Here is a 25,752-nt window from a genome sequence, read left to right as displayed (position 1 = left end):
ACGAAGAATGTCTCATTAACTCGTAATTCAGATGCAGATGCTCATTAGCATTCATCACCGTTGTATCTGGAATGCACGTTTTTCCGTCCTTGAGTAAAAGTACGGCTTCTCTACGTGTATCCAAAAAAAAGAAGAAATGATTCATTCGTCTTTCAAAATTCTGCGACGATCCAAGTTCTAATCAATTCTTGACACCAAAAGCATGGAGATAAAATATATATAAATAGAGCCTCGATTTTCTGAAAGGTTTCGTAATGTTGAGGTAGGAGAAAAGACAAATATTCTCTTTCTCTCTCTCTGTTCGAGTGACGTTTCAAAACAGACGTCAATTGAACTGATTCGAAATCAAAAGGAAAATATGATTCCCATTTTATTGTAATAGACAGACATTTTGTTCCGTAAGTGGCATCTCATCTCGAGGAAGCAGCGACTCTCCACATGGAAAATGACAAAAATCAAAAGAAGATGGACACGGGACGTTTTTTTTTTTCTATTTCTTTTCGCTTTTCATTTGATTTTGGTTGTTTCTTTTATGAGGGAAAAAAGGGACACGTCTTGTTCTTCACATCTAAACGCTTGTATCTGAATTTGTTCCGCCTTCACCGTTAGTTCTTCTGCGTTCGGATACAGTCGCGAAAGAAATAAATTCTTTTGCAGAAATAAATTTTGTCAAAGTCGTTAAATTTTCCGAAGGAAATCGAACAAAAGATATTTTGATCGATGAGAAAATCCGTGAAAATGATAGGCAGTATACTTCATAAAAGCTTTTGTCGACACCAACTGATGGAAAGGAAATGTCCTCCCATATATATTATCTACGTGTAACGGAGAATATATATCCTTACGGATGAATACTCTCTCCTCCCTGTCGCATATGGTCAAGTACTTCGATATTCATAGAGAATATTGATCTTCCTTGGAATATGAATGATAAACCAAAGTGCAAGATTTTTATACAAACGGCTTTTACGAACAGAAAGGGTGGACGGAGAAATGTCCAAAAAAAAAGAAATTCTTCGACGGAAGCGAATACAATCTATGATACCTTATCGAATATAAAACTTTTCCTTTTCATCGTAGATAGAACTGATTTAGAATCCCTTGCAGTTTCTTACCTTCCGCTATGGATCATTTGTTGCACTATAGAGTGGAAATAAGGGATCAAAATCGTAAAAACTTTAGAAACTACCGTCTGCACGAAAAATTATGGGACTAAAATTTTTGTGGCCTTTGAAGTGAAGGGTCTTGTGGAAAATCTACAACGAATAACACTGGTATGAAAATTCCAAGTTATAAAAAATTGTCTGAAAATCTCTTTACTGTTCCTGATTTATATTTTTAACTACTGATTTTACTGATTTTTGTAACCATAATTATTATGGTTAGCTTTTTCAACCCTAACGATCAAAGGATATCGATATGTTAGTGATACATATATAAGGATGTACAGAGATCGACATATAGGGGCCGGCGAAAGTCCGAATTTCGGACATTGACAGCGAAGTGGTCAACTTCGGGCTTTGGCAATAACATATATGTTATTGATTACCATCGGATACCTTTGCCATAACAATGTAACATAAGCGTATAAATGAAGTACTTGCTAGTACCACCAGTAAATGAGTGTATAAACTTTTCCGTAAACATTTCTGGAATAGAAATGCTGTATTTAGATTAAATCTTTCAAAGATATGCTGACAGTTATATCTCCTTGCATTCTTACCTTGCCATGCCTTAACTCTGCAATTGAGATTGTAGCATTCTACACGTTCATCCTGATTCTGTTCAGACACATCCTCATTCTGTTCTTACACTCTATACCATCATCATTTTTACTGAAACGCTCATGTTTTTTTTCTATCAAAATTCCGATATTTTAACGAAATTCCCCTTCGAATCACTTGATAAAATTCGCTTAGCCACTAAAAACTATGTTTTAACCTAGTTCAGGACCACAGGGATTCATGGAGTAACACAAAAATTATCTACAAGTAAATGTACTATTATCTTATAAAAGTAGTATTATCTTATAGTAAATGAGAAAAATAATCGTTTTTCATTAATTTATGCTGTTGTTTTCCAACTTTATTCCTCTGATTTTTTGAATTGAAGTATTTCAGCACTTAGAAACTTCGATTTTTTTTTGCCCCAGGAAAGACAGAGGGACAGCTTTTTCAATATGATTTTTGAGCACAGGGTGTCTGCATAAAAAGTTATTTTTTTTATTTCAGTAACTATACAACCCCTTGCAATGTGAATGGCGTATCAGAATTTCACACGTTATTTGGATGCATTTTTCTAATTGGAAGTCAGCGGTTCGCCAGTAATTTGCTATGCGAGAAGTTAGCAATTGCGAGAAGTTAGCAATTGCGAGAAGTTAGCAATTGCGAGAAGTTAGCAATACACCCTGTATATGTACAGGGTGTCAACTCATGGGAGAGAAGGTAAAATACACATAAAAATTATTTTTTGCCTAGCCATGTGGTGGTCGGAAATGAAAAGTTTTGGCGGAAAAACTGATGAAGACCTCATTGCAAAATTTTCAGTCGCTGCTGCAACTGCTCATAAAACACCTGACATCTTCGAAAGGATGCGTCAATAACTTGCTAGACGCTGCCAGGCCTGCATGCATGTTGGTGGTGACACATTTGAGCACTTACTGTAATTATAAATGTGAATAAGAAGTTTTTTTTTCATTTTCTCAGAATTTCGTGTTTTACGGCAAACACTTTTCATCTCCGACCCCAGAGTACTATACAAAGAATGTTTCTTTTTGTGTATATTTTACCTTCCGATAAAGTTTGGCCCATGAGTTCAGGGATACCCTGTATTAAATATATCATATTATTTTTCTTGTGTTTTTAAAATTAGGTATACCTAATTTAGCTCTTTACTTTTTAGCTCTTAAACTTTTCAGCCGTCGTAATAACACAAACTGTAGCATGAATTCCAGTGCATATAAAGGGTGAAAGTTTATTTCACCTCAAATAACTCGTAAAAAGTTGGCTATAGAAACGTACTTTTAATTAGAAAATGTAATTTAGCGGGAAAAAAATAATCTCGTCCATGTTAGATGTGTTACTTATTTTACCAAGAACCATATAATAACCATAACGTATATGGACCGAGACACTAAATTTAAGTTTTTATACGGTCCCCTATCTTCGAACTTCCAATAAGAAAGTTGTTGCCCTGGCTTTTCTGAATAAAGCCGAATATTTAATGTTTGTAAGTGCAATATTCACTGAGATATATGAATTTAAAAGATGCTGAAAATGAAGGAATCTCATAATTCGGTGCTTTTTGAAATCATATATCCGAGAATATTGTTCTTAGAAATATGGAATTTTCTTGTTGGGCTCAAAAACGACAGAGCAGCAACATTCTAATTGGAAATGAGAGGATGGGGAAACGTATGAGAAATTAAAAATTTTGTCTCGGATCATAAACGGTTCTTAGGCGGTATAAGGCCCAATTTCACACTACAAATGTTTGATAAAAGATTTTTTTTGAAAAGAACTTGAAAAAACGACCAATAAACCTATTCGTTGCATATTCTCGAATGTAACCGATACTCTAATTGGCTGTGTTTTTGAAGTTTTATGGTAAAACTTTTATAGTGTAATACCGGCCATGATAAAACTACCGACGCATTTAAGATGGACACGAATTTCAACTACTACAGTAACATTCCGTTATAACGACAGTTCACACAATCAGAGAGAAGACTGTCGTTATAACTGTCTTCTCGGTATAAACGAATTCTAGTTTTTCGGACTGTATATAAATAGGGGGAAAAACTAGATGAACTCAAATTTCTGTTCCTTTTATTTTTAGTACTTTTGCTGAAATATGTATATAGAATTTATTTCTTATGCATACGCAATGTTGATTATATACCAAAAAATAAATAAAAAGTTGACGATTAAAGCTTGAATTTTTTTTTTCGATTTCACTTCTTATTTCATTATTTGTTTCACATTCGAATAAAATGTGGAGCTTTGTTTCGAATGCTAAACTTTTCTTTCCATAGCAAAACAGTCTAGAAAAATGACCGACTTTCACTCATGCAATTTTGGAGTATAAAATGCCGCAAGATCTGGCAGCGAAAAGCAACTTGCAACAGAGAAAATGTTTTCCTGTGTCTAGTTGTAGAAGATAGTAAGAAAGAAGAGAGAGAGGGGATTTTTCCAGCGAAATTACAACGATGTCAATACCATGGGATGATTTTTGGTGCACCACTGCCCAACCAATGCACGTACAGATAAAATTTTGTGTTTTTCGACCTACTTTTTTGATAACAAGAAGATAAGATACAGCATGTGGTCCTATTATCTATTGGGAGGTAGTGACGTGCCCCGTTTATAAGCACTTATGAATAAGGTGAAAAGATTAAAACGAACGCCGCTCTTTCCAGTCCTTATATACAATTCTCAAAGAAAAGAGAAAAGAAAACATGTGTTCTGATTTCCTTGCGAATTACTCGTAACACAGCGAGATTGTCATTACAAACCGTACTCGTTATAACGGACATTTACTGTATTTCTAATTGAAAGTATGTTTCTATAGCCAACGGCTTAAGAGTTATTAGAGGTGAAACTGACTTAAGTTCACCCTGTATATTCTCGATAGTGTATCAATCATTCAATCTTGGGCAGAAAACATCTCCTTTTTTTCCGAAGATGATGTCACTCTCCCATATCCATACGAAGGTTTTTTAACTGCTGGCGATCGAACATGAATTGGAAAGAGAAAATTCAACTGCCCTTGCGGAGAATCGAATCCTCGTTCTCTCATATGCCTTGTCATATTCATCTTCGCACCAGCCAGCTGTTAAAGAAACCTTCGTATTTCCTTCTTTTCTTATAATTTATATAGCGACAGGAAATATAATCAAGTGCACATTCCTAGTCCCAACATCAAAAGTGAGCGCAATCGCACTAAAAACTACAGATATTGTTTATAAGCGATGATAATGTTTGGTAATTCTCGTGTGTGGAGCTTTATCACTTCCAATCAATATATATGGTAGCGGGGGAGAAGAAATATAGAATAAAAATCTCTATTGGCTACATCAAATTTCTATCAAAGACCGGGCACATAACTCGATTTCCGGGTCAGACCCAAGATTTTCAATCATGACATCGTGTCACGTCGGAGGCATTATTTATCCCAATGATTTCAGTATCCATTTACAAAATGACATTGCCCACTCGGTCTCGAGCTAAATTTGGGCGAGGCTTGTCGCTGTCTGAAGTAACCGGCTGACTGCCTTCTTCCTTCCCATTCAATAGCTATCAGCTAATGTCACCAATCGAAGCTTCTCAATGACATGAGTGTTGTTAATGCTCTTCTCCTGCCCACCTACTCCTGGTCATGGACTACAACATCTTTTAGGCGTCATCGCAACATTTTTTTTGCTTTGCTTGTTCTTTATCCAGTTGGGATTGATTGCTTGTAACGGACATGAAACAAAAATAAAATAATGATAGAATTGTTTAAACAAAGATATTTTAACAAGTCATTTTATTCAAACAGTATTATTTGGATTCGGAGGGAAACGTCGATATCCAACGACATGAAGTACAACTTGTATAATTCGAACTTGTTTAATTCAAATTTTGGATAATTCAAGCTTTTACGAACTCCCTCTACCCTTTGAGTTCTCTATCAAATTTAATGTTAAAAGTTCTTGCTAAATTCGCATTTGTTTGATCATTTGATTTTTGAATAAGCAAATTTTGTTTGGAAAAACTCTACAAGAAGCCAGACTTGACTTTTCTCGATCGAATTGTCAAATAAAAATTTTTTAGACAAATAAAAGTCTGTAGGGTTTGTTTTCCTCCTTTTTTTTAATAATTAAATGTGTATTTTCACATTGTAAAGCTGGAGTGCATCGAGACTGTACCAGATTCCAGAACAGAGGGTTAATGATGTAGCAGTTAAGATCAATTATTGTATAATTATAAATCATTAAAATTTGGGAAATTTTTTTTATAATACTGAGATTAATAATATTTTTAATAATTGATAATTACTATCATATAGGAATGTCGGTTATTAAGTTGCAATCTGTAATCATTTTACGGATGCAAGGTAGATTAATTGGACAATTCGAATATATATATTTTATAATTCAAACTTTTTTCAGTGACTTCGGACTTCGAATTAACCAAGTTCGACTGTATGTAACCCTCTATGGTTCATTCCTATAAAAACGTATTGTTTTTGTTACAAAAATGGATGTAAATTTGTGCTGTTAGGATATTTTTAGTTGAAACAATACATGAGAATAGCAATTTAATCAATAGAGTGTATCTTTAATTAGCTGAAATGGTTAATTCATGGTAAAATGTACAGTTCGCATTGATTTTAATGTTATTTATAAACAGATAAAATCTTGCTTGGCAAAGTTGAATAGTTTTTATCTTGAATTTTATTTCCATCCACCTCAATTTTGTGGGATTTTATAAATATCTGAAAACGTAAAATTTCAGCAACTCTCAAAAAATGACACCGACTAGAAACCAACTTCTTCTAGATAGATAAGTATTATACTTATACAGTCGTATTTTTTGTATTGAAATGATACTAAAAGATTTATTTTCTAAAATACCAAAAAAATTGAAAAAGTAAATCGTTATAATAGGTTTTTCGACTATGAACTTGCCATGTATATCCAAATATACCAAAATATATACGGAACCATAAAAGGTTAAGGGGTCTGCCACCTCTGGACATTGGCCTCAAAAACTATATATGTTCTAGTAGAAATACCACATTAAAAATATTATTTAAACCATTGATTTATTTGAAACTCATTACACATATCTCTGATGATATATGCTATGATATGCCAATACAATGTTTTGCTTATCTCCATTACCTACTTTTTTGCAAATGATTGCACAAAATATGCATTGCACCTTACGTGATGGATAAAATACCGTGACATCAAAGAGCTTGAATAAAAATTGTTTCAAAATCAAAAGAATATTGAGTTCATAAACTGAGAGATATTTAAACACCTATACAAAACTATTTAAGATTAGTAATTGGAACTAGTTAAGATTATCTACTATTGACAAATACTTTTTGTTATAAAAAATATTTAAATTTTTTTTTCTAATTATTGAAAATTTGAATTCTAAATTTCATTAAAAATATTATTCAGTCAATGAAATCTAAATATTGTGTCCCCATTTTCTGAATTGAACAGTTTTATTTATTTTTAATTAACTTTTATTAAAGTACATTGATGCCGTGCTATTATATCATGCGTGCAAGGTTTAACGCCTCTATGGTTCACTCCTTAAAAACGTATTTAAAGTTTTTTCGTACAAAAACGGATGTAAATTAGTACTATTAGCATAGTTTTAATTGGAACAATACATCAGCACAGCAACTCGATCAATTAAAATTGATTTTTAATTAACTAAAATTTACTAAATTAACTAAAAACTAAGAGTAAAATTTCAGTGTGTCCTGATTTTAATGTTACTTATAAACAAATAAATCTTTCTTAACATAGTTAAAAATAATTTTTACCTCTTTACCTAAATCTCTGAACATGTAAAATTTCAGCAACTGAAATATGACAGCAACAAGGAATCAACTCTTTCTAGGTGAAAAAAGTAGTGTACATCTCTTATATAGAGTCGTGTTTTGTGTTAAAATAACAGTAAAAGGTGTACTTTCTGGAGTACAAAAAAAAATGAGAAAGGAAATTGGTATAATAGGTTTTTTCCTTATATATACATTTACCATGTATATTCATATTATGTTGCTCCCAAAGCCCGAAATGCGGCCAATTCGCGAGAGTATTGGTTAAAATTCAATTTTCAGAAATTATTCGAGTTTGGCCTACCAATTTTCGAAGTGGCAGGAGATCCCTATGTAAGACGGTCCTGTACGTGCCACAAATCCATTTTTTCATCGCGAGTGTGTGATACATGGCTATGTTTAGTAGCTGTATTGAATTAGCTTCGTGTGACGAGACAAAAAAAAGATTTGAGCGAAAAAAAAATTTAGAATAGACATGTATAGTTTTTTCTGTGAAATTTGAAAAAAAAATTATTACCGCATCTTGACCGCAATATGATGGGTTGCCATAGCTAAGTAATAGTCCGTGGACATAATTATCACGAAAAAATGCGAAAACTTGGCGATAACCCCCGTATCACTTTTTTGTTATCTGACTTTGGCCAAGGATCTCCGAAAACTTCGCTAACTGGCTCGTCAAAGCCCGAAATTGACTCACCAATTTCGGGATTTGGCAGTAATGTATACATAGGTCCATACAGGGTAAAGGGGTTTCAAAACTTTTAACATGGCCAAAAATCCTCAAAAGCAAGGTGTTAATACATTTGCTCTACTAGAATTTCCATTAAAAATATTATTTAATCATTGGTTTATTTTAAACGCAGTGCACATATTTTTCATTTTATATGTTGTGATATGTCAATACAGTGCTTTACATATCTCCATTACCTATGGTTTTTTTTTTACAAATTTTCAAAACATTAAGAAAAAAATGCATTATCAGTGCATTTCCCGGATAATAAAATAGCATCACATGAATGGAATGGAATAAAAATTCATTCAAAATGCAGGAAACTGTTCAGTTTATGAAATGAGACAAAATATTTTAGATCTATTTATAAATACAAGATTTATAAAGAAAATTTATTTAATCTTTCTAAATTTTCCAAAAATTTGGTTTTGAAAAGTCTGCTGTATTTTATTGAAATAAATAAACAGTTTACTTCAATTTTTATTCAATTACATTGATATCATCGTGTTTTATCATGTGCGCAGGTGTTAATAATACATTTTTCCCCTTAAAGTTTACAAATTTTCAAAAAAAATGAATAGTGAAGATAAGAAAAAAAATTTCAATGATATTTCTACTAGAGCATAGTTTTTGAGTCTTTTTGACAATGCCAAAAGGTACAAGACCCCTTCAAATATCTAGTGAAATCATTATTTGAACGTTCTTTCATCCATGATTTTGTATCAGTGAGGCTTTTATCTAAATTTAATAGAATACTTAAAGACTAACATATGCATATATTTTTTAAGGAATTGAAAAATACGTCTTTGTATGCTAAATTTATTGTTTTCCATATACTGGACATAAACAAATATCTTCCAAAAAAGTCAACTTTTTTAAAATTTAATCCTCGAGTACTATCACATATTATCTCATAATCATCCCAGGGCTATATATGCAGTAAGAAAATCCCAGAATAACGCATAATACAATTATTTTTCTGTACTCAACCACTTTCAATATATTTTACCCATTCAAGTATCATGTATCCCAGTGAAAAAACAAAATCTTTTTCCTGAAAGATAACGACATTTTATCGAGGATTCTTTTTCGTAACTGTAATATTCTTCGTAACAATGAGATGAAATCTCTATTTTATGATGAGGAAGGAAAACTATTTTTATTCTTCACACAGCCCACGTTTTTTTCTACTTTTTTCCACGTAAAAAACCAGAGAAAAAGAGCTTGAGAAATACAAATTTTCGATAAACAGTTATTTACTTTCAACTTGACTTCACTGTAAGCAATGCTTTAAGTAGTATCGTTTTGGGGGGAAAAACATGGTTTTTTGAGAAAATACATCTTCCCTTACAGTTAGTTTACTAACGTACTAGGTTCAATCTTTTCAGAATATATTCAGGGCGAGTTGGAAGAAATATGCCTACATTATATAAATTAGTTTCATAAAAACTGAAAAATGACCTTTATTTTGGTTTTTTCAAAAGCTAAAGAAATTGGGTTTCAAAAACTAATATTTTGATGATCTACTTTTGAACTCTCAAAATATTTTAACTTGAGTTTTTCATTGGAATTTTTCACTATGAACTTAATAACGATAATAATAATAATTTTTTTTCACTATGAACTATTACTTTAAGCCTACAGTGGAATATTTTTCTACTTTTTACTTGTTCTATGAAAAAATATATTTTTTTTAAAACAAATCAAATTTCTCTGGATGCTTTCCTCTGAATAAGAATTCCTTTGTCATACAAAGTACGAAAAACTGGATACCAAGCGGAGATGGATGAAGTTCGGAAAGAAAATGCAAATGTGTCTGTTTATAATCCAACCACCAACCTCTCACAATCCGGGCAAGTGCTCTGCCATCAAGCTACAGAAGACCGTTTTTTTCCTTTCCTTAAGAAAATATCAAATTATGTTCAAGAATCACCCTGTACCAGTTTCGGGAGTAAAAATATAGTTTGTGATGATGTAAAAAATAAAAAATTTTATACAGTCCCTTGTCCTCTAACTTCCATTTGGAATGTTATTGCTCTGTCTTTCCCTGATCCCAACAAAAGAAATTCCGTGTTCGTTAGTGCAATATTCACTGGCATATTTGGATGCAAAAATTGGAAAAAAGTTGGGAAAGAACAGCATAAACGAGGGGAAGGATTATTATCCGTTAGTTTATACTATTCTCCCCCAACTTTTCTCCGATATTTGAATTTAAATTTCTCAGCGAATATTATATTGCACTTAAAAACCGTGGAAATTTTTGTTGGCCTCTGGAGAGACAGGGCAACACTTTTGTAATTATGCTTTTGAGGACAAGCTGTCCGTAAAGAAAGGTTTTTTCTTATTTTATTTTATGACAAACTGTATTTTCACTCCCGGAACTGGTACACAATGATTTCTGAACACATTTTGAGCATTTTCTAAATTCTTAATATCAAACGGTTGATGAGATAAAGGCAGAATTAGGATTTACAGGACAACCTTGCATGTATGAAACATTTTTTTTTAAAGAAGCAATTTTGGGGGAAAAAAGGCGTTACACCGCCCCCCCCTCGCAATTTCGGCTAGCAAGATCCTCGCCATAAACAGTTAAAATAATAAACTGAATATTGTTTTGCTGTGAATGATTAGTGGTTATAGTGTTGATATGATGAATTACAACACTCAAAAAAGTACAGGGTATTAAATTAAGTCCTTATTCACCTTGTATCTTTTGAACCGTTCGTTATACAAATATACTTTCAACAAACTAGAAACAAGTATTGCAAAATAACGGGCCCATTTCAGATGTCATTTATTTTACCAATGGTCTAATATGCATCACAATACAGAATTTAATTTTTTATGTGCTCTCCTTGTCTTTTAACATCCGATTAGAAGCTGTTGCTCTGTCTCTGCTGAACCCAAATAAAAACGTTTCCACGTCTTTAAGGGTAATATTCACTTAAGTTATTGCTGATTGAAAGTTAAGGGGATATCTCAAGTTTTAATAAATTGCACTTGTAAAAACACGTGGCAAACTTTTGCTCTAGTTTATCTCTTAGCATCATGCTGTTGTTTCTCTCATTATCATCGAATTTTGAATAAAAATATCTGGGCCAATATTGCACCTAGAAACATGAATTTTCTTGTTAGGTTCAATAGAGATAGGGCATCAACGTTTTAATTGAAAGTTAGAGAACAGGAGGACCGTAAAAACTTAAATTTTGCAGAAATTTTGCATTTTCTTTTGTAGATATACAGCCCCTAGGCACGTGGATCCAACTTTACACACTGTATAACAATATAATAAAACTCTTACACTAAAAAGTTTGTTGAAACCAACCTAACAAATGAAAATGAGTTGATTTTTTAGCATTAAGAGTTAACGGATGAGCTAAGTAGGTGATTTTAATTATACTGGTTTGCGGGAAGAAACTAGGGGGGACTTGGTACCTTTAACATGGTGAAAAACTATGCTCTAATAGAAATATCATTAAAAATGCTATATATATATATATATATATAGTGTATAGTGGCATAGATTAGTGTAATACAGTGTACATAGCATTAAGAATATGTGTAAGAAATGTGTGTACTAATGTGTACACTAATCTATGCCACTATACAGTTTCACATATTTTTTCACACTTAATTTTTTGTAATTTTTTAAAAACAATGCATTAAAAACTACTTCATGCATGATAAAATACCATGACATCAAAACAATTGAATAAAAATTGATTCAAAATAAAGGAAACTGTTCAATGCATGAAATGATGCAAAAGATTTCATTGACTCAATCTCACATTGAAAACAAACTTTTAAACTTGAAAATTTAAATTTGAATTTTGAAATTTAATTTTAAATAAGATTGCCTCAATGAAATCTTAACCTTTTCCTTCATTTCATGAACCCTGCGGCAGTTTCTTTTATTTTAATTTATTTTGTATTCATTTATATTTATGTCGTGGTATTTTATCATGCGTGCAAGCTGTTTTTAATGCATTTGTTTCAAAATTCACAAAAAATCAAGTGTGCAAGATATATATAAAAGTTTATATCAGCATCATACAATCAGACACATGTTTACAAAATTTGAAATAAATCAATGGTCAAATAGTATTTTCAATGATATTTCTATTGGAAGCATAGTTTTTTTCACCACGTTAAAGGCATCAAGTCCCCTAAAGAAAACAAATTCAAAGATGCCGTTTTGTTGTGAGCTCGCACTATGAAAATCTGCCAATGAAAAAATAAATTTATGAGCTCATCGTGTTCACAATCAAGTACTTTTATGTCACCGATTACCGCAGAAAATACGCAGAAATAGGTTTTTTTTTCTCTTTTACCATTATTTTACCTGAAAGGAAAATTGGTTAGCCATCGTTTCAGATGGAAGAATAGATGCACGAACTCGTTAGCTATATTGTTTGGGAATTTCTTGTGCTCGATACAGTCATTGGTCGTACTAAGGAACTCGGACCGGTCACTTAGTCATTTCGATCACTCTTATTCGGGAAAAAAATTGCGCAATTCTCTGAATATAATGCGGTTCTCCTTTCTCGAACAAAGATGCTTTTAGTTGCTTACGGAAACAGAAACGGTGAGTGCCTGAAAATGAGTGGGATATCGCTTCAGTTTCATCTTGTAGCGGCAGATAATCGTTGTCGAGCTTGTGGGAAAAAATAGCCTCTCGAGAGAAGCGTTTGCCGTGTAGTAAATTTCCTACTTCAACATGCATATTACATGCATATATAATGCTTGTTATGGAGAATTATCTTTTATTCAAATAAAGTAACGTAATTATTCTATTAATGTTGATGGGTGATCACTTTCTAACTCATAAAAGCTTCAAAACATTTCTCGTGGGAAACAATTGTTGTGAATCATTGAATAATATTAATTACTATATTTAAAATATTATGAATAAAATTACCAAAAATACTGCAATAGAAAAAAAAAGCTCGCAATATGTATATGTGTATATACATATATACAGGGTGATTCAGAAAAGATGGGGAAAACTTTAAGAGTTTAGTTGAAGTTTAAGACGTTAAGAGGTTTACACACCAATACAAACAATTGTCATCAAAGAATACATGGTCTAACATGAAACGGAAACGGCCGAATTTAACGGGTATTTGTTGAAATTTAACGGGAGAAAAAGAACATCATGTGCAAATGTAACCTGGGAAAGAAGAAGAAACCGTATGCAAATCTACGTCAAAGTGAATAAAAAGCGCGGATGCCCGCCATGTTCAAGTTAGCCAGACCCGTTTCGCACAGGTGCAGATGCAAGCGCGCAAATTTTTTTCCGATTGGGTAACTACCTGTGGGGAAACGCTTACTGTACATTCGTGTTGTCTCTGTGGTACTTCCGTTTGCAGCTCCGAAAATAGAATGAGTGTCTACATTTTCATAAAAACTAAAGTACGCCATTATTCCGTACGTTAAAACTCTTAGAACGGTTGCACGCTGGAATAATTTCAAAGTGCTGACGTCCACGACTTTTATTCACTGTGACACAGATTTGCATACGGTTTCTTTGTCTTCTTCCCCAGGTTACATTTTCTTGCATGGTGTTCTTTTTTTCCGATAAATTTCAATGGGAATCCCGTTTTAACGTTTGCAGAGCGGCCGTTTCGAAACGGGGTAGCACGTTTGCGTTTCATGCTAGACTATGCATTCTTTGATGACAATTGCTTGTATTGGTGTGTAAACCTCTCAACATTTTTCCCATCTTTACAACTGTTAGAACATCATATATATACAGGGTGGGCAAAATGTCCGTAGAATTTTTAAAAATGAATAAAAACCGGAAAAATAACCGAGATAAAAAATGGTTTGCAGGGTTAGCATCGCTAGATCACGGGAATGTTTTTAAGACAGGGAAAAAATAACTCAAAAATAGCGATAGGTGGCGCTGGTACTAGCGGTGGTACTTGGTGGAAATATGCTAATGAGACGGTTATAAGCACTTGCGTGCTCTTAATCCACTACCAGTTCACCGTTGTAAACCGTGTATGTGGACCTGCTGCACTCTGCCGTTGCTGGATTTGTGATTCGCCTGCAATGTGTTATCCCTTGTGGTGGTAGTCATGGGGAACAGATACTGTTGTAATAAACGATTTGGAGGCATTCTGTTCGTTATTTTCGTATCTTTTACAAATACAAATACAACGCCACAAGAGGCAAAATGCCCAACGAGGTCGCTGAGAAAAAATGCCCATAATAAATATGGATGTCGTATATTTCAAAAATATAGCAACCCAATTAAAAACTAAAATTATAAACAACATATACACATGATAAAATACTATACAATGCCCATAATGTATTTATGGTTGTCTTATTCTAAGTATGGATAGCTTCTCAATTTACCCCAACATGTTTATCGTATTTCTTTTTAAACGTGTCAATTGTGTTACAATTAACTACCTCCGGGGGTAAGCTATTCCATTTAGTAACAACCCTATTAGAGAAAAATTCCCTGCGACACGGTTTACCTCGCATTTTCCCTTACCAATCGATACTGGTGTCCCCTTGTAAAAGCAGTCGATTGACGGTGTACTAATAAATCATGGTCCATCCTAACCATCCCGTGCGATTTCTTTGACTTGTGTACGTCAGCGCTACCTATCGGCTGTTTTAGTTATTTTTTTCCTGTCTTAAAAAAATTCCCGTAACTCTGTATATATTTTTCTTATGCTTCTTTGAGCTTATAATCTGAAGCTTATATAATTTTTCAAATATTGTATTTTTAACATATTTTCATTGTCTTTTTTTCGTCCAACATGTTTTTGAGAAGACAAGCGGCGGAGAACAAGGGTGGGAATTTTTAATGCAATTAGGCATAGCCACCCTTCAGAAACACCTACACTTTTCGAACCATGCATGGGGTTCCCCCTGATGACGACCCACTTCACTGCATAGGTTCTCTTTTTCACTCTCTCATAAAATTGAATTTTTTCCTTTTTTTTCCTTTTTCTTAAATAATTCTTTTTGTGTATATTTATTTATTTATTTATTAAGGATGTCAATAACAACTGTTATATCATTCCTACCCACGTATAGCAACCGGAAATCTAACACAAACCTAATAGGTTTACAATTCATCTTAAAAAATATGGTTGTCATCTCAGAATCAGTTTTTACATTTTTCTGACAAAAATATCATTTCTTTTTGAAAAGAAACCAAACTGATACCGATGTTCTCTTGTCAAAGTCTTGGATTGACAGTGTAGTGATAACTCATGGTCCATCCTACTGAAAATCTTGAACACTTCAAACTCATATCCCTTAGACGCGTACACTCTTCGAATGAGAATATATTCGAAAAATCAAGTCTAATTTTATATCCCAAGCCACGTATATACCAACAAATATATCTTAGTAGTTTTTTTTTCATCTCCTCAGTCAAGTCATATCTTTCTCTGAAAATGATAAGAAAAATGTATTTAAAAAGAACGGGAATATAGCTTCTTCTTTTGCTTTATTGTTAAATGAAGGAAGCAATATATAGAAAACGTTAGTAAATATCTCTCTCTATCATTTTTACAGAAACGGTCTTCAAATCCGAACCACCTACTATAAACCAGTTTTGTCTAACCCCTGGCTTAGAAAACATATCAGTGAGACCTATCTAACACTTTAAGATATAATGAATTATTACGCATTTATATGAATGAATTGGTACGCATTTATATGAATGAATTGGTACGCATTTATATGAATGAATTGGTACGCATTTATATAAATAAAATATACTGTATTACGAATTTATATAAATGAATTATATACTGTAATACGCATTTCTTGAATAAATATATTATTACTGCTTCAAGTAGATTCCAAATATTATTTGTCACCACACACAAAAGAAAACCAGAGATTTGCTCATTTTTTGGACGTACAATAATAAATTTTTCTTCATATCATTTGCATTTCGAGTGTGACCCAAAACGGTTCTAATTCTGTCATTGTGACATATTTTCAACCATAAAAAATCAAAAGAATCAAAATAGCAAAATACCTAAAAAAAACTTTTTCGACAAAACTTTCCACTTCTAAATATCCGTTAATCTCCGTTCACCATATCTTGCTGTGAATTATTCCGTAGCAAGGAGAGCTTATAAAATTTAACATGTTTCTTTTAAATTCCATTTTAACTTAGAATTGCAGTGTTTTGCATGTTAGATCTTATCAAATGCTTTTCGAAAGTCCAAGTAGACAACGTCAATTTTTTTTCTTTCACCCACTCTTTTGATCACGAGATCATGAAAGCGTGCCAGTTTGGTTACACAAAAGCATACTGGTCATGCATGACCATCAATTACATGACCACCCTCCATTCAGTTCAACAGTTGTTATTTAATATTACGTTCAACAATTTTTAGCAGAGCGCTAGTTAACCCCCACCTTTGATAACAAATTTGGATGATCTGTATTTGAAGTATGGATGATAAAACTGATTTCCTTGTTCATATGTTAGAAATGGAACGGGGAAAGGATTAGCGTGCAGTAGAGATTTCACTTTCACCTTCTCTCTTTCTCACCCCCCCCCCCTATTCTTTCCATTTCTCTTATAAATAAGACTGGTCCGACTAATCAATTGGTTGGTTAATCGATCAATTACCAATCACAGTTAAGAATTTCAGTTGAGTTAACTCGATTAATCCGATAAAAATTAGATTACAATTTTTAATAAAAATTCATAATATCATATGTAGCGACCATCTATAGAATATTTGAATCAATATTTTGATCAAATTTTTCGAAATGGTGGAAAGTTGGTTCAACGAAAATTAGTGATGAGTTCAGTTTTAAAGGTTTTTCCAGATATTTTCAGGTTTAGAGGACAAGATCGAAATTTGTTCTCCATTGTGAGCAGTATTTTTCCTATTCGGGAAGCATCAGTGTCCCCCTCACCATGGAAGAGCAGTTTCTAAGAAAAAAAGTAATAATATGAAGATCGAAAATAATTTAAAAATCAATGACTAACTTAAAATGATTGATTTTCTAAAAAAATCACAAGATCCTAGACAAGAAATTCCAGAATCCGACAAAAATTTTCAGCATCATTTCAAGTAGGAAGCCTTAAGTTCTTAATCTATTCTAATATTCTTTTTACATCTAGCGAATAGATGAGTCAGAGAGAAATGAATAAAATATATTTTTGTAGCATCAATTAGTATTAAAAAAGTTTCCTAATAAGTTAATTATGAAGTAATAAATACAATATGTCCCATATAGGGGATACTTAAAAATATTCCATCACAATTCGATTAATCGGCTCATTAATCGATTAAATTTTGGATTCAACAGTTAATAATTGCAATCGATTCCCAGCCCTACTTATAAATACAAATACAAATACAAATACAAGGCCACAACAGGCAAAATGCCCAACGACGTGGCTGATAAAAAGATGTCCATAAAAATATGGATGCCATATATTTAAAAAAAAACAGCAACCCAATTAAAAATGCAATTAACACAAATTATAAACAATATATACACATGATAAAATATTATACAATGCCCATAAAGAATATTATGGTTGGCTTATTCTAAGAATGCATAGCTTCTCGATTTACCCCAACATGTTTATCGTATTTCTTTTTAAACGTGTCAATTGTGTTACAATTTACTACCTCCGGGGGTAAGCTATTCCATTTATTAACAACCCTATTAGAGAAAAATTCCCTGCGACACCATAGCCTTGCATTGTCCCTCACCAATCGATACTGGTGTCCCCTTGTAAAAGCAGTCGATTAGCGGTGTACTAAAAGTTCATGAACCATCCTATCCATCCCATTGAAAATTTTGAACACTTCGATCATATCTCCTCGACACCTGCGTTCACCCAATGTAAACATATTCAAAAAATGAAGTCTCTCTTGATAACTCAAGCCCTGCGTGCCAATAAGAACACGCGTAGCTCTTCTCTGCACCCCTTCAACCAATTCTATGTCCCTGTGTAGGTATGGTCTCAAAAACCTTACAGGACGAACTAATCCTCGAAAAAGCGGAAGAATGACTTTAGGAGAACGCGAAGAGACCTTTTTGAAAATGAGACCAAGCATTCTATTAGATTTTTTGACCACCGCTGAACAATGTTCAGAAAACCTAAGTCGCTCGTCAATGAGAATTCCCAAATCGGTGACCCTAGTTGCATCCGGGATAGTGACACCATTCAACTCGTAAGAGAACCGTGGGTTGTTCGAACCAAAATGAGCGACCATGCACTTATCTACGCTAAACGTCATGCTCCATTCATTTGCCCATGCTGCAATCCTGTTTAAGTTGGTCTGGAGCAACTCCCTATCGCTTTCATTCCCGATTACCCCCATTAGCTTCACATCATCTGCAAATTTGCAAGTAATCCCATAGATACCTTGAACGAGTTTGTCGATAAAAAGTGAAAAAAGTATGGGGCCAAGGACACTTCCCTGAGGAACTCCACTTGTGACGTTTGTCCAACCAGAGAATTCCCCGTTCACCATAACTCGTTGCGACCTATCTCTTAACCACGATTCTATCCAATTCAGCAAGTTGCCCCCTATTCCAATCTCGTGTAAACGCTCCAAGAGTTTGCCATGTTGGACCCGATCGAATGCCTTCTGGAAATCAAGGTAAACAACGTCTACATTTTTGCTCTTACCCAAAGCCTTAGTCACGTGATCATAGAAGCAAAGGAGGTTAGTTACACATGACTTCCCCTTCCTGAACCCATGCTGATTATCCGACAATACATTATTCTCGTCTATCCGCTTCACAAACTGCCTTTTGATGATAATTTCCAAAATTTTCGAGAGGGAGCTCGTCAAACTCACTGGACGATAATTTGACACCGCTTCTCTACTACCCTTCTTAAATATCGGAACAACGTTAGCAAGTTTCCAATCTCTTGGGACGATACCCTCGGCAACACTACTCCTGTATATCTGTGCGACTGGCCCCAACAATTCATTAGCACATTCCCTGAGGACCCTGGGATAGATATCATCTGGTCCTGGTGCTTTGCTTGCACATACATTTCTTAGAAGATTTAGGACCACCACGTCTTCTACTTGAATATCGGTGAGGGTTTTATTACCCCATGCAACACCCGTATATTGAATATCATTATCTCCATTAAAAACCGACGCGAAAAAGTCATTGAAAGCACTATACATGCCTACATTGCTCTCTACCCTAGAGCATTTGGCGGATGGTGCGCTCTTTTCTGAGGTCTCGTAGGATAAAGTATTTCTGATGCCGATGCTTTTTTAGCGAATAAATTATTTGAGGTGTCATAGGAATATTTATTCTACTCATTGTACTTCATTGCGTGCTTTTCCACCACATGTATCACCCCTATGCGCGAGAAATCACCTTTTTTAATAAACTGCTTTATACTGTTTTTAATTTACATAAATGAACTTAGTAAACTAAATCTAAATAGTAGCATTATATTTTTTGCAGATGACACAGTTTTATATGTTGAGGATACAGAAATAGATAGTTTGGTTAAAAGAACAGAGAAGGATCTAACAAAATTAAATCACTGGCTAATTAAACACAAATTTAAAATAAATACACAAAAAACTAAATTTTATGTGCACGAAAACAAGAAATATAAATGACAGTACAGAAATCCACGTAAAATTATACACTCACTGCCAATCTCAAACTATATCAGTATGTAATTGTGAAGAAATAGGTAGTGTTTAATTATGAATACTTAGGAATAGTTATACAAGATAGCCTAAAATGGAAGATGAAAAAAATAAAAAAAAAAACTCAGAATGTACTCAGGAGTCATTTATAAACTTGAATACATAGTTGAAACCATAGTTAAACAACTGCTTGAAAGGTACCTTCTATGCATGGGTTTATTCAAATATAAATTATAGAATATGTGTCTGGGGAGGAGCATATTATGAAAACATACGAAATTTAGACAATCTTTACAATAAATTAATTGAATTAATAAATGTTCCAATAGATAACAAAAACATACAGTGCCACATATTGACACTGAGACAGAACTACATGTACAGAATTTATAAATTTATCATCAAAAACGAAAAATGGTTAGTAAAAAAATGAAAATAGAACCTCGAATAGAAAGAGATATCAAAATATCTATCAAGTACCTAAAAGTAACAAAACAGAGTTTTCGTTACACAGCTCCAAAAATAATGAACTACTACTAGTAATTACACAAATAGTAATAAAAATACAGATTACAATATCTTTATTATGATCAAAAACACAGATATTAACGCAGTACTTTGGAATAAATCATTGCACCAGTGCATATTATAATTATATATATATATATATGTTTATATTTGTATATTGATAGTAGTAATAGTATTATATATTTGTTATTTGTATCTGGTAATTTGCTGTTTGTTCGTTTTAATAAAAAAAACTAACCCGGGAAACTGATTGAATGCCTTACACGAGTTTTTTTTTTTTTTTTTTGTTCATCCTTCACTTCATGCCTTTCAATGGAGAAGATGCCAACGGTGACATTCATTGTTGAATTGAAAATGTATTTCTTGTTAACCTGGATATGATCTGACAAACCTGACTCGACTTCTTTTAACTTTCCTCGTCTCTTCTTTTGCCTGCTTCTTCTATAAAGACACGCTAACGCGTATATCCTCTCTCCCGTTTCTCAATCTCTTTCAAGTATATTTGTCTGATTAAATTTGAAAAAAAAAAATCACCCTGAAGCAGGAAAAACAGATTGTATTCACAAAATCTGAACAAAGGACATTATTCCATGCTATGTTTGGATAAAGTTTTTCTGTTAACTCTTCTCTTTCACCAACAGCTCTAACGTACACTAACTGGTCCTATTGACGGATTCTAACAAAGTAATTGCAAACCTTTTGCAAATTTGGTTGTATGAACACAAATAAAGTCTTTTGTTGTGAGATCTGCCTACAAAAAAAATTGAAAAAGAAAACTAGAACACTATAGAATCACTAAAAAAATCTTAGCCTGTAAAGTTTGATCAACAAGGCGGTAAATAAATCCTGAATGGAACCACGTCTGGTAGGTTTTGAAAGCTTCAAATGGAGAAAATTATAAGGAAGTGTATAGAAAAACGATAAAAACAATAGGAAAGCCTGATACGAGCCCTGTTTAACATGCCGCAAAAACAAATAACAATTGGTTACATTAACTATAATTCCACATCTATTTGGAACACAGTAGTCCGACGTATTTTTGTATAAACGACTTTATAACAACTTTATAAAAATCTGACGCTAACCGATTGGTCATGCTTTATGTGAGAAAAAAAAGAAATATTTCTCTAATAGATGCAAAAGGATTGATTTTTTAATAGTGGCAACGATGTTGCAGCGACGCTATGAAACGGAGCCAGACCATGACATTTATACCACAATTAAGTTACATGCCTAAACTTCCTCAGAGCGAATGAACTCACCCTCCCCTCCCCCCTCAACGCGCGTGAGCAGTAAGAAACAGGAACAGAACATTTGTGAACGAGCGGTCGCGAAATACAGTTGCAATGTTTTTGAACATTCGAGCTGGTGAAAAATTGACAGAGCTAGCGGTCGCAATGCACAACAGTGTCACCATGGACTGTGAGAGGCTTGCATTACACCTGCATTACCTTTCCGAACAGTAGCTAGCCAAATCCCTTAGATGAAAGAACCACTTCGTGGGATTCGCGCTTCTAAACACTTGAAGACGGTCTTCTGTCAATAGGTCGCTCAATTCGCACCATCCAAATATCAGGCAATGCCAACAGTATAAAAAGACTTCGGCATCGCTGGGAACACGTTGTGCGGAATGCTGGTGGCTACATCTAAGACCTTTAAAACTTAGAACCTTGTATGTATGCTATGTATTTAAAGAGTAAATAATTATATTACACTATACAAAAAAATCAACCTCTGTATAAATTTCAACCACTTACAGAAACCCGTAAACAAATCTCTCTCTCCGCCAAAACTAGATTTAAGAAAAATTAATCCTTTGATCATTTTTGTCTCTGCACAAGGTGATTTGATGCACGTGAGGATTAATTAGACTGATGTCTAAAATTCCTTCATGTTAATAAATTGGTGCTGTGATCGATTTAGTGGGAGGGGGGGTTCTTGTTCGTCGATAGAAATATGCGTGTATGGGTTTGTTGATGCCACCTTTCTTCCCACGTATGAAAGTGTTGAACCCCTTCGATTAGTAATAATTCTCACAAAGTCTGAGTAGGTTTCGAACTGATGAAACCTGTAAAATCTGATTGAAACTATAGACGGATGTCTTTTCTACCTAGCCCGAACGCACCTGGAAAAATGAGAAATTATGAATTTTTCTTTTATTAATCACTTGTAATATTGTTACGAAATACCGGTATTAACCCGTCATTCGACTATCGATACACGGGCTTATTTTGAGTGAAATCGATTATCTTTAGTACATTTGACGTCATTGCTTTTCTAGCAAACCCTCATATAGCGTACGGGAATACCGTTTATTGAAAACATCATACTGCCATACGGAAACGGCTTCCAACTAACAGCGCTGATGCAGTGCACATTCCGTGAATTTCCTCGATATCTATAATAAATTTATAGAGCAATCAGTAAATATTCTCGACGTCAAACGTGCAGCTTTAGTATGCGTGAAATATCCCTTCTGTCAGACTAACGGATTGAGTCAGAGAATAAGCAGTTCAACTACGGATAACGTACACTAAATATTGATACTACCTTGCGCTAGTGGTATTGAATGCATTTTTAATAAATCGTTACGGTGACTCTAGATTGTCGAAGGAAAATCACGGTATGTCATAAAGTTAAAATACATATGTTACGTTAAATGTCATAAATCGGTTATTATACATAGTAACTGGTTATTATGCATGTTGTAAGTTGGCATGGTAAGTTTGATACATTTATAACTTTTACTGGTGAGTATGTCTAATACCAAAGCGTCGTCGGTAAATTTGATAAATACTAAAAAAATTATCACTTTTACCGGAGATCATGCATAATACCCAAGCATCGCCGGTGAAAGTAATTAATATAAGACAATTTATCAAATTTACCAACGACTCTTGGGAACTATGCACAATTGCTGGTAAAAGTGATAAAGTGATGAAACTTACCAAATTGCTCTGCGATTACACATAATAACCGGTTATTATGTATATTAACCGCATTTATTACATTTACCGTAAAATATACAAAAGTAATCGCTTTTTAAATGAGTAAAATGTGAATAATACGGTGAATGGGGGTAATGTGATCAATGGCGGTTTCATCAGGTTTGTAATTAGGCTGAGCTACGCACTGCGGCTTTGAACCAAATGGGGGCCTTTACGGAAAACTTATACTTGCTTTGCATATTTCTTAGAAATTTCGACACTATCTTGTTTGAAATAATCTGCTAAATGAAAAGAGTAGGTTGGTGAGCATCACACTTTCAAAGAGGCTCCCAAAAAGTACCCGAGAAGGCACGTTATGGCCTAATCTTATACATAATTTTATTCCTCTTAAAATTTACAAAAGTCCTCAAAAACTGCACTCTAGTAGATATATAATTAAATTTATTATTTTACCACTGATTTATTTCAAATTTTTTACACATATTTTCAATTAGCGATGCTATTACCAACGCAATGTTTTACATTTCTCCAATACTCATTTTTTTCCAAATTTTCAAAAATTAAAGAACATGTATTGTTAACATCTTGCGCACATGACAAAATGGCATGAAATCAATTTAAGCGAATGACATTTAATTCAAAAAAAAGTAAACTGTTTAGTTCATCAAATAAGGTCCAAATATTTGAAAACAAAAACATTTGATTTATGAAAAAAAAGTTTTTAATTGTTCTAATTTTTAAAATTTTCAAATTTCAATTTAATTTATATAATATTGAGGGAATAAAATTTCAATATTATGCCTCATCTTATGAATTAAACAGTTTCGTTTATTTTAGTTTTCTTCAATTTTATTAAACGACATTGATTTCCTGTTATTTTATCATGCGTGAAAGGTGTTCACAATATTTACATATATTTTCCCTACATTTGAAAATTTTAAGAAAAAAAAACATAAGTATTAACGATATGTGAGACATTGTGTTGCGATAGCGTATACAATCGATAATATGTAAACCGAATTCGAAATAACTCAATAGCTAAATAATATTTTTTATAACTTTTCTACCAGATTGGTTTTTTTAGGCTTTTCGATCACAGGAGACCTCTTGATACATATATTAGACCGAGATTACACTATAAAAGTTTGATGAAAGCTGTTTTATAAAACTTGAAAAGTCCAATCAATAAGCATATCGGTTACATTCGAGAAAATGCAACTGATGATGTTATTGGTTGAATTTTTCAAGTTTTATAAAATAACTTGAATCAAACTTTTATAGTGTAATCTCGGTCTTATACAAATAAAATTATTTTATCGTGTTTTAATCCGTAGAAAATAATGAAGTAAATTTTAAATAAAATTTGGTGGAATATATATGGTGTTAAAGTACCATGGAAAACAAGATTATATAAGCATAATAAATTTAAAATTATACGATAAAAAATCATGTATAGAAAGGAAAAAAAATATGTACCAATTATAGAGATTTGAATGGCATTTTAATGACGTAGATGTGAAAAGAAAATATATTTTTTTAAATTTTCACCGAGTTTTAATAATTGTTACTCTAAATTATTTCTTCTATGTTTTAAGGTCCACCTGTTGTTGTTGGAGTCACCATGTACATTCTCAGCATTAGTTCCGTCAGTGAAGTGCAAATGGTAAGAATACGAATATTTTCTTGTTACAAACCTAAAATTTTCCAAATTATTTAATTATTTGAAGAGATTTTTTTTAAATAATTTTTTCTACAAACCATGAGAGTGATTCGTAATAAAAATACACCCTTGTAGTTTGTAAATAGAATAAGAGAATTAATATTTTTGGATCATTCGCATGTAACGAAAAAAACAAGAGCTGCCGTGGCTGCCGTTTTATTAATATTCAGAAATTTCCAAACGCGTAACAGGATCGATTACCCTATAAGCTCAACATTTTCTATTCTGAAAATTATTTTTATTTCATATTTTACTAGCCATAAGCCCTGTTCCCTGGAGGTTTTCCTCTCTTCTCTTTTTTTCTCAATTTCCACAAAAATAAAATAGAAACTGTCTGATATACTCATTCAATTAATTTAGACTGATCGAAAGTTGAAGCAGCAACAGCACTTGCAACACCACGATCCATTAATATTTTGCTACGGGAAATCCCGTGAAGAATGAAATATTCATTTCGTCGTAGGTCGAGCGGGTTGGTAGGAGATTTCAGTGGTGTCTTCGGTTGCACAGGAATTGTGTGGTATGAGTGTGTGAGTGTGTGTGTGTGCTTGCTTTGCTTTGAAAAGCAGCTTTCGTTGTTGTGCCGTAGGGTACCATGGCGACAGCGAGGCGTTTACGCCT

At 33.3% G+C, this 25,752-nt stretch overlaps 1 protein-coding gene across 1 annotated transcript in view; it reads left to right on the top strand.

The window, feature by feature from the left end:
- The window catches only part of LOC149084914 (gamma-aminobutyric acid receptor subunit beta-like), a 295,218-nt gene that overhangs the window by 88,980 nt on the left and 180,486 nt on the right, over positions 1–25,752 (top strand). The window contains exon 3 of the mRNA XM_089232655.1: positions 25,007–25,074. Coding sequence (XP_089088781.1) covers positions 25,007–25,074 — 68 coding nt within the window. The remainder of the gene's footprint in view (positions 1–25,006; positions 25,075–25,752) is intronic.

This window comes from Pholcus phalangioides, unplaced genomic scaffold (genome assembly GCF_987345545.1).
Source record: "Pholcus phalangioides strain wild (caught in Gottingen) unplaced genomic scaffold, Ppha-v1.0 ptg000007l_1, whole genome shotgun sequence".
NCBI classification, from domain to species: domain Eukaryota; kingdom Metazoa; phylum Arthropoda; class Arachnida; order Araneae; family Pholcidae; genus Pholcus; species Pholcus phalangioides.
The sequence above is the reverse complement of the archived record's forward strand: the minus strand, read 5'-3'. Positions and strand labels throughout refer to the sequence as shown.